This window comes from Acanthisitta chloris, unplaced genomic scaffold (assembly GCF_000695815.1).
Source record: "Acanthisitta chloris isolate BGI_N310 unplaced genomic scaffold, ASM69581v1 scaffold37816, whole genome shotgun sequence".
Taxonomy (NCBI): domain Eukaryota; kingdom Metazoa; phylum Chordata; class Aves; order Passeriformes; family Acanthisittidae; genus Acanthisitta; species Acanthisitta chloris.
Window position 1 is genome coordinate 27,162 of NW_008679406.1, and position 11,150 is coordinate 38,311.

The 11,150-nt window shown below is 41.2% G+C and overlaps 1 protein-coding gene across 1 annotated transcript in view; it reads right to left on the minus strand.

Annotated features, from left to right (window-relative positions):
* RHEB (Ras homolog enriched in brain) overlaps positions 1 to 11,150 on the minus strand; it is a 36,423-nt gene that overhangs the window by 15,936 nt on the left and 9,337 nt on the right. Inside the window, exon 2 of the mRNA XM_009077265.1 lies at positions 4,521 to 4,592. Coding sequence (XP_009075513.1) covers positions 4,521 to 4,592 — 72 coding nt within the window. The remainder of the gene's footprint in view (positions 1 to 4,520; positions 4,593 to 11,150) is intronic.

Sequence of the window (11,150 nt, forward strand, 5' to 3'; positions counted from 1 at the left end):
CAAAACAGTGTCAGCTCTCGTAGGAATAATTAACCAACCAGAGCACACAAAACCAAGTCTTCTGCTCTGGCCTTCCAGTTGCACTCCAGACAATACTGATATACTGAGTGAAATCTGTGTTGTCCTCTGGTTTGAGGTGGTTTTCCCAAATACTAACAGTTCCCCAAATACTAACCTCATCTGTCATTGCAGCGAGGAGCAGGCAAATAAGAGTAAGGTGAATAGGTCACTACAGTGTTAGCTAAGTTGTCCAACAGCCTCCCAAAGCTGCACAGCTGAATGTTCCCAACCCTGCTGTACAGAACCTGCCTACGCCTCATGGGTTTGAACAGGGTCTCCTAGAAGCTGAAGTTGGTCAATCTTCCTCCTCCCCCCAAAGGTCACTGACCCATCAAGTCTCCACAATGTGAGTATTATCTTGAGCAAGTGGGCTGAAATATCTGAAACTGGAGGTTTCAACCCACCTCATAAATCAAAGCACCCTTTGGAAAAAACAAGGAGCAATTCAAACAGCAAAGCCGAGTTAACACAGTGTCTAAATCAACAGCATAAAGTGTAACTACAATTTCCATTACAATACCAGCAAATGCCATTTGAAATGAAGCCTCAAAGAGAGAGCTCCTGCCTTACCCTGGTTATCCCCTACAAAAGCTGCCTTAGCACATGTGCTGCTCTCAAGTCACTGTCTGGACACTGTTGTGATTGCTGCACAAAGGTTTTAAGGTTATGAAGCAAGGATTCACAACAGCTCTTTGCCTTGGATGAACACTGCGATGGGGACAAACTGTGTCTGAACAGATGTTAACAGGCAGCGTTGCTATATACAGTATCAGTGCTTCAAGTCAGAGGGAAAACAGACTCCTCTGGAGACACACTGCATTAACAGGTGTATGAAAATAACAGTCTCTTGACACTTCACATACACATCAAAGCACTCTGCAGTCAAAGTAGCTTCAACAACATCATGAAGTTAGTATTTCAAACCTGAGACAGCAGTTTTTTCAGACTATTCTAGAAGCCTAGAAGAAACCCAGCAAAGACATGATCATCATCATCATAGCTATCATCATGGGTACTGGAAGCAGAGTGTGACAGAGTCAGGGGAAGGAAACAGTGGAGGAGTCACCATAGACTGGGTGAGGAGAACTGTCAGTTCAGTGCAGAGGCTTGCAGCACTAGGAGCAGCCCACTGTAAAAGCACAAATCTGCTTCGACGTAGTCACAATTAATGACTCCCATTTACTTGCTGAAGCTTTTTTAAAGTATTCCTGGTTAAGAATTTCATCTTGGGAAAAGCCTGCAACTGTGTTTAATCTGATTCATGATCCACAGGCTCCTTTGATGCAGAGGAATCAACCATTTCCAATTCCATCATCTATCATCCTGGGACACATTGCCTTCTGCTGTGCTGATGAGCAAGACAAACAACAATATGATCACTGCACAGCATGGCTCTGCCTGGCAGCCCAAGGACAGACTTCAGCAGACCTAACAATCTCTGCACCCTTAAGTCATAACCTGAGCATCTGCAAAATGCTGCCTATCAACTGGAGCATGGGTAAAGCTCCACGAGCACAGAGATCTTGGAACAGGACACGCTTACACCCTGCAATGTGTAACTCCAGCGCAGCGTTACCCTAAGATCAGGTATACTGCCATTAGACTAACATGAAGAAAATTACCTGCATGTTCAACTCAAATGACAACTGCTGCAAAACCAAGCCATCATGATCCCCAAAAAAATTTAGAAAAAAATCAATACCAGGCAAACAAATGCAGGGTATTAGATTAACAGTGCTATTTAGTAAAGGTTTGAGAGTGGTGTAACATCATGCCCACAGAGCTACTGGCTGGTGGTTAAATACAACCACCTTGTAAGGGTTCCTTGGTTACTACCTCCTGTACCCCTTTCTACTTGTATTCATTCCAAAGTCAATGCCTGTCTCTAATCTATCAGGACATATTTCACAACACTGAAATGTGTGATGCAACAAAGCTGTTTATCATTTTTTCTCAAGCCTCACTTGGACCCCTTGAGAAGGCTGCTCACCAGCAACTCCTGGGGTGAAGCACACTTCACCTTTCCAGTGCAGCTGCCATGACATGCAAGGAAGAGGTTTAGCCTTAGAGACACTTCTAGCAGCCACAGAGTCCTCCTGATACACAAGTTTAGTAGAAGCAACTGAATTCAACACGCTTGATAACTTAACTTTTCCAGTTCTATTGTAACATAAGCAAAGGAAAACGCAGCAGTGAAGCAGTGTTCACTTAGTGTTTTTTCCCTTTACTACTTCCAAAGGTAGAGATTTTCACACTTAAAAAATGAAATTCCTAGAATATTAGGTCTTACTCATATTGTTCAAGGCTTACATGCTATGCAGTAACTGGGCCTCCTGAATATATGGTATGCAATTTGTTCCTGAAAGAGCTTAAGTTAAGTCAAAACAATTAGTTTATACTAAACCCATCAAAACTAGTTTCCTATCTGTCTTATAAAAAGATACCTTCACATTAGAATGTGCTTCCTCTTCTGTTCTTCATAGAAGCATTTTAAAAACATTGGTCTCTATCAGGCCTTTTAAGACTTAAAAGATGGGACAGATTTCCCACTGTTTTGAACCTCAGGGGATAACTTGTATGTTTTCAGCCTTTGCCTCCCAGCAACATGTTCTGACACCAGAAGGGCCCTTCAATTCTCTACCTTTCCTCCAAACTGTTTCCTGCAACTCCTCCAGCCACACCACAGATCACAAGACTTAACACCAAATGAATAACGGTGTTTGTTTCCCAAACAAATAAGAAATCAAGTGAAAAGTTAAGCCTTTTCAAAATGCCACAGCCCAACAAGTTTTCATGGCCATGACATGCTCAACATGTAGAATTCAGATTAAGCAAGCAGCACGGACTACAACAGTCAAATAAGAGCAAAATTCATCCACAGTGTAATGTCATATAGCTAAGAAACACTCCCAGTGTGAGACATGCAGCTACAGAGTTATTAACATCAGTTACAGACAGCAGGTTCCTGTGGACAACAGCTTGTAAAGGATGAAACAAGCCAACCTTGAACCAAGGTGTCAAAATCCTGAACCAAAACACAACCTCAGTATTTTGTAAAGACTCTGACCCTATGTCTCTCAAGCTTTACTCATTCCCATTTACCAGCCTAAAACTCAAAGATCACTTTTAATAATTTGCATTTATATAGCAGACACTGAAAAAGAACCTGTGCCAATTGATATTCAGATTGAAAACATAGAAACTTAATCCCTAGTATTTTGTCAGCAGCTTTAAAACAAACCTTATATATAATTGTAACAAAGTAAAAAGGGATGATGGAAAGTGTTAGTATTAATGACAGCTGCATAAGGGCTTGACATATCTGGATGATTCAGGCCAAGGGGTGAATTATACACCCTGACTCACTAAAGCAAATTCAGAGCTTCTCAAAAAGTTGCACTTGAGTTTTAGTTCTAAGCAGTAAAATAATTCTGAATAAAATATCCTGACAGCTACTGATTCACAATTATGACCACATATATATATTCAAAGGAAACCTTGTTCTGCTGATTGCTTCACTCAAACTTCCAGAGCACTACACAGGTTTAACATCCTACTGCAAAAACGTGTGCTACCACTGCACTTCAGAAGTCATTAAAATACAAGAACTCCGGGGTTACCATCATGAAATCAGTTTTATTTGCCACATGATTAAAGAGAGCCAATATGATCAAGTTACTCAGTCTAGCACCACAGTTGCTAAAGTGCTTTATGACCACTGCTAGCTCAGAAAGAGGTGTTTGGATTGTAACAAATACCAGCAACTCACCTCTGAAGTGACTTTTTGCTCTTGGCAGCATTTTTATTATTAGTCTTTACTCACCTGCTATGTTAGCTATTCACAAAGGCACTAATATTATTTTTTTTAAACTGCTAAGAGGAAAAAAAAAGACAATCAGATACCCATATTTGCAGAAGCTGATCATGTACCAGCCTTGTTATCAAGCAGCTGGAAAGGAGTAATTTAAAAGATTATCATGCTATCATGGCCACAGCATGTCTACCTTCTAAGGTAGCAATTTCATCCTGGCTGGCATTGCTGTGTTTCTGTTCATCTGGACATACTGATCCACTGAGACATGTGAAACTTTGGAATACTTGTATGTAGAGACACATTTTTATATAGATAGGACATAGGTAATTTCAAGTGCCCCAACTATATTAGGTGAAGCAGATGTCCAAAACCACACATACAATACAAGGAGATGCATTTTCACCAGATTCATTAGGTTTTCCATCATTTAGTGTTAAAGACAGTTCAGCTGTTTGAAGAAATATGCACACAGTGATTTCCATGTTGCAATATTGTAAACACTGGTTTAAAGGAGTAATAAAACTTAAGTGTTAATTAATGAGCTTTAATGTTAATACATAAATGCTCTCACAAGTAATATAACCTCAATGGCTTCTGATACACGTTAGTTAGGTAGAGAAGAGCAGCTTATCAGTTATTTACTTACTGTTCTCTATGGTTGGATCATACGAATCAACAAACTGTCCTTCCACAAACTGAATCGTCAGCGAAGATTTTCCTGTAAAGCAAGGAAAAGAATCAGGATTGAAAGAAGTCTTCAGGCTGTTATCACTTTACACTTACTCGTAGATACACTAATGTTTTATCTATCTGATAGATATCTAGCCAATATGAGCTTTGCATGGTTCATTTAAACTATCTACACATGACAACTGACCTATTTTTAAATTGAGTGCCTATTCCTAGTAACTGGGTCTCCTGAATATATGAAAAGCAGTGCAAAAGCTACTTGGTATGTGTTCTGCTTTTGTTTTAACAGAGCATAATTTAAATGACTCCTCCAGTTTAAAACAAACCTAAAAGCAGCAGTGTATGATCCTCATAAAACTAAATTTAACAAACTGCTATAGTTGGAAGGTTTTTCTGTCAAGAAGCAAGTAAAACTCGAAGTCATTTTCAGTCACTGCACAGAAAACTTGGATAGAATTAGCCAGATTTGGTTTGACTTGGAGATTGGACATATTTCCCATGACAAAAGGATCATCTCAAAATTCTTGAGACCAATATATTCACCAATTAATCCTCCTACTACCACACCACCACAGACCAGTGGGAACTGTATTTTAAGCAGTGACTGAGGGGGCATAATTGGATATTTTTCTTTTGAAAGCAATTTAACTGCTACTTTGGCAGACAACTTGATGTTCCCCATTTCAGTCGGAGAGATGCAAAACACCGCACTTAGCAGCAGATTGAAAAAATGACAACTCATTCAGTTGTGAAAGATTTTACAAGATGGTGAAAGCAAATCACAGACATTGACCTTAAAAACCACCTTTAAAGCTCTGCAGCTGAAGACTTTTCAAAGCATTACCCAAGCCTTAACGGAATTTCCATTACAGCACATCTTCTCCATTTGGGAATCTACTAGATCCTATTACATTATGTTTACTGGACAAATACACTCTAATGAAGACTGCCAAGTGCATTAGCTGCTTTTGGACATGAGCATATGCTTCATACTCCTTTATATTCTTCTCATTGGCAAGAAGCACCAACAAAATACAATCTCACGTTAAAATTTTGAGTCAAGACCATCCTACTCCATGGAAGCCTTTCAATGCCATCTTTAGTAACCAACTTTGTGGTGGAACTATACAGTAAAATTGTTTTCAAGAATAAATCACTTTGGATAAAGACTTCCCACTTATAATGCTCAGACCACACCATGTTTATACCTTGCTGTAGAAAAAGTCCTTTCCTAAGCATTCCTCCAGGAGATGCTAAAAACAGTTTTTCTTTTCATTCTCTGCCATGCTTATCCCTTTCCTGTCTCCTATGAGTCATGCCAGTTTATTCAAGAAACAATGCACAAAAAAAATAAATAAATCTAGACAAACCCCAGAAAGACAAGCTTTTAGGAGCTGCTTTTTCTTAAATCAAGTTCTTAGACACAATTTTCTGGTCTTCTCTAAGAGCACAGCTAACGGTGTCACGCTCACTGTGCATGAGCTGACAGAGAACATTGAACTTGAAACTGTTGCTCCACAGCACACACCGCACACATCCAAAATCATCCTAATAAGGACAGGTTAAGGATTCAGACTGTGCATCCCAGCAACTTTCTGAAACTGTGTATTTTGGACACCACTTAGAGAGCAAGTGAACTTTCAAGCTATTTCTTCTACAGCTATAAGCTAATCAAGTTGCTACCCAGAGTTCATGCTTCCAGATTCTCTGCCAGTATCAGCACATTAAGCACTCCATTTTAAAACTAAGTTAACTATTCCTATATTAGGCTGTTTAATCTTCAAGATAAGGAGAGCTAAGTTCAGCACAGATCACCACTGAACATTTTTCCTCCTAAGAAGGATCCTAAACTAACCAAAAGACCTGACTGCTACCGTCTGTCTGTGCTAAGCCTGGAAACTGAACGCCAGAAAGAAGTTGGAGCCAACAGAAAACGCTGCATTTAACACCCAGCTGTATTAATTATTGCTTTCCTCGTAACAGTGAAAGAGGAGGGAACAAAAACAGACAAAACCAGTGTTCCAACACTCTCCTCCTTCCTGCAAGCTTTGTAACAAGCCTTCCAGTAATGATGTGTTCCTGATCACAAGAGGATGCCTGCTTTCTCCAGCAAGCCACAGGGAAGCTCTCCAGTCTTGGATTCAGCACCTACCCCCTCAGGATAAGTGCATGCAACAGGATCTGACTAAACCAAGGCTTCCAAAATGGACAGGAGAAATTTAAAACCTGAGCCATTAACACCCATTGCCGTGTCACAGCCCATGACCAAACAGCATGCAGAACCATGTAAACAACAGCTCAGCTTGAACTTTGTCCCACAGATTTTATTCCAGGCCTTTGACCTGTGCTCGCGGACAGAGCAGAAAAATCAAGTTGACAATTTAGCTCCGATGGGCTCTTTCCCCAGGAAGATCAGGCAACATTTTCACAGAGGATTGCAACACAAACACAAGGTCCATGAGGCAGGGGCCAAGGAACTGCACGCAACTGTGACTGCTGATGTGCCAACTCCATCTCGGAGCACTCTGGGGAGGAGGACACGGGCAGACACTGCTGCCTGCATGTGCAGACACCACTAGCACACTGCAGCATCAACAGGACAAGAGAGTCTGACACCAGCAGCAAAGACTGACTGGTTACTCCAGGGTGCACACCTCGAAAAGGCTCAGCTCTAATGTGCCCCCATTTGGAACACAGCCACACGGTTTTTAGTTTGCTAAGCTGCTCCTTGTGGCATTCTCCATGCTGGTGTGTTTAGCATACCCACCGTACTCAGGTTTTAGGAAAATAAACATCCACTGAGACGAAAGGAGAAGTGTCAGGAGCAGAAGCAAGGCTGGAAGCTGGCTGCAGAGCCCTGCTACAGTAACTCAGTGCACCAGACACTCTGGCCAGAGGAGTTGTAAGCAAAATTCTCCAAGTTTACTGACTCTCCCTCTCCCTGGAGGAACAGGACAGAAGGGAAGGGCTGAGAGGAATGGGTTTTATAACTGTTTAGAATACAAGTCCCATGTGGCTGAAAGCTCAACTCAAGTTGTCCAGAAGTACCCAAAGTGTATTTGCATACACAATTCATTATTTATGGTATTATGTGAGAGTGGTAAAGAAAAGAGTTTTCCACTGTCAAAACATTAAAGGAACAGGTTTTCAGACAGAAAGCCAGTTCAAAAAATAAAGCTGTCATGTTTCTCTTCACACACTAGACCACTCGCTCCATAAAGCGGAATGTCCCATAAACACTCTGACTAGTGCAATCATAGCACATCAGTTTCAAATGTCATTGCAATTGTCAAGGCAAAACAATTGCCAAATTCACTTTTACTCATCCTTTTACTACTTGGACAAGAGCTCTGGTATTTAATCTAGCCTAAAAATTCAAGCTTTACAACACTAGGCAGTTTACCAAGCAGATGAGTAACTGAGCATGGGTGGGCTCAGAACAGCCGGTGGCCCGAAGAGGCTGTGCCTCCTCTTTGGAGCACCAGCACCTGCCTGACCCCATCCCACAGCCCCATCCTCCCTGCCATAGGCAGGGAAAGCCCAGATTAAATCCTCAGCCAACTTCCCCCAAACCCAGGAGACAGAAATGATGCAACTGGCCAGCGAGCAAGTCAAACAACAGCTCCACAAGCACAGCATTGTGCAAGCTCAGTTCTGCAGCTGCCCTCGAACGTGGCATCGCCACACTGACAGCCACTGGCAGCACAGAGCAGTTTATCTCAACAGGAAGAATTTCTCAATACTTGAAACTGTCTGCACAAGCCATCAGTAAACAGTTTGTTGGGGTCAAGAACAACAGCTACTGAAGAGCTAAAATTCCCCATTCTGTTAGCGTTTTAGAGGCACAGTTTCCTTAACTCATCTTTTTCTATTAAAATGCCTGCTTACACAGTTTGCACAATCATTAAACACTTAACAGCATCTAAACCACTCCTACCACAAGCCTAGCACCTTACCCAAGTTAGTCTCTAATCTTCCAGTCTAGAGACATACTTAGTCTACTCAGGTCTCCTTAAGACTCTCCTCAGACCTCCTCTTAGGTCTACTCAGTCTTATCTACAGAACAAACTAGTTTAGGTTTTGTCACAAAAGCATTCGACAAACTTCATCAGGAAACACTGTCAGTCACATCAAATCAGGTAAGACTGGCTGCGTGCTCAACCTTCAGTATCTCACACACAGCTACGCTCAACTTACCGCGCTTCACAGAGATGAGGTTCTCATACCAAAAGTTACACTTGATCTAACTTGAACTTTGGGATTTGTATCAGCTTTAATTCACAATACTGAGATGCACAAAATGGAGACACCAGCATTTCCACAGTGCAGATTATCTATTCATCCTCAGAGCAAAGAAGGGGACTGAGCAACTTCTTGGAGCAGATGGAAGTTAACTGGGTAGCAAAAGGAATTACTGCAGCCCTCTATAACAAAAATCCTTTCACAAGATAGTCTGCTATCTCAGAACCCATCACTAGCTCATCATTCATCTCAGGCCTCACTGTTAGCAACCTTCTATGGTTAATTAATATTCTCCCCCCCAGGTACTAATTATGGCTGTGTAGTTGCTATTTTGCTGATCATTGCTATGTAGTTTGGCGAATTATTCTAATGACTACAAAAATTATACATTTGGGTCAATAAAGAATTCTGTTTCTAAACCTCTGGAGACAGCAATATAATGAGTAGCTTGTGTTTTACTCACATGCAACTTAATTCTACTACTAGACTTTTAATCATGGGGAAATATCACATATAAACATCTCTTTGAGCTGCAGTTTTATCCACTTTGCAGTGACTTCCTTGCAATGTCAACATTATGACACCAGGAGTAAAAACCATTTTCCGATGCTTACAGACAAAACTCTTAATGACACACAAGAGCTCAATTCCTACACTTGTTCATATGATGCTTGTGCCTGATTTGCAACAGTGTGGTGGCACTCTGCTCTGAGCTTTCTGAAGGAGACTAAGGGATCTGTCCTTTTAATCCTGTATGAGTGCAAGTCTGAGGACCTCAATGACACATCTTTTGGTAACATGATGCAAGGACCTCAAACACCCAGAAGAGAACTTCATGATAAACCAAACAGCAGACCAGCATTTCAGAACAACACAAGTACTTCTTCAACTTCTATGACACTCCATCCCATTACTACAACTGTTCCCTGCCTTCTCCTGATCAATTTTTATAGTAGGATATAAGGAAATATATTTGACAGTCTAAGGTAAGGTTTTGTAGCAAAAACTATTTCTGCTTTAAAAAGAAGAGTTTGACATGATGGTCTGAAACACCAAATGCACAAGCCTGCAGGGAAGATCCTTGTTTCCCTTCCTCCTGCATTGCACCATCTTCTTGAGGTTTATCAAAGGTATTCCTCTGCAAGCCAGAAGAAATCCGAGAGCAGTCATTTAGAAACAAAGCCAGATGGCTTCCTGTATTTCCTTCAGATTTCAAAGCAGTTGGTGAAACTTGCAAGCATATTTTCAGGCCCTTGCTACGTTGGCAGCAATGAGCCTCCAAAACATAAGCCAAGAGCCCTAATAATGCTATCCAGATCATATTTTCTGCAACAAAAGCAAAAAGGAAGCAGGTGCTTTATTCCCTGATATTTAACAGCAAGCTTGCTCCATCCTACAGCAGTGCTCATCCCTCAATGTTCACTTATATTTTGTTGCAATGTATTAATGTCCAAGCAGGTATGCAGAGCAAAATTCTGCTGTTTTCCTGCAACAGCTTAGTTGCCACTTCCAGGCAGTCCATTTTGTCTGCACTTAAGTCAGTGACCTCAGCAAAGGATTGTCAGAATAAATGTTTTAGTTATTCTAGCACACAGTCCTGCTACCTCTGCTCGTCACTCTTGCTGGCAGAAGAGCAGAGTTCTACAGTTTGCCTCCTATTTCCCTTCTAATGAGATAAACTAATTTTAATTCCACATGTTTACTATCGGTTGCCAAATACGGAAAAACAGTTACAAGGCTTAAAAAAGAAATAAATCCAGAAAACTTCTGTGGCATACATGGAATAAATGCATAGATGGCTGCATCCAAGATGCTTTAAATAGGTCAGAGGAACTTCATCCTGGGGTTTCCTAACTGCGGAGGAAATTTAGACATTCATACCCCAGACAGCCAACCTATATTTTCTCGGATAAATACCATCCTCTGTACTCCCTTCAGACTTTCTGCAGAAACTGTGCATCCCTGCAGCACATTCCCACCTCCCTCCCCACAGCACCAGGCCTAAAACATTTCAGGTGGTGGCAGAAATTCAATGGCATCGGTAGGTGGGTGGTGAGCAACTGTTACGCATCACTTGTACATTCTTTTATCATTATTATTGTCATTATTATTATCATCATTATTATTATTACTTACCTTTCCTTTTTTGGTCCTGTTAAAACTGTCTTTATCTCAACCCATGAGCTTTATCTTTTTTCCCCCTGATTCTGTCTCCCATCCCACTCTGGGGAGTGAATGAACTGCTGTGTGGTGTTCAGCTGTTTGCTGCATTGAACCCTAACAGCTCCTCAAGGGAAGTTTATAAAGCCTAAAGATCAGACCCTAATGTTTCAGTTTATGACAC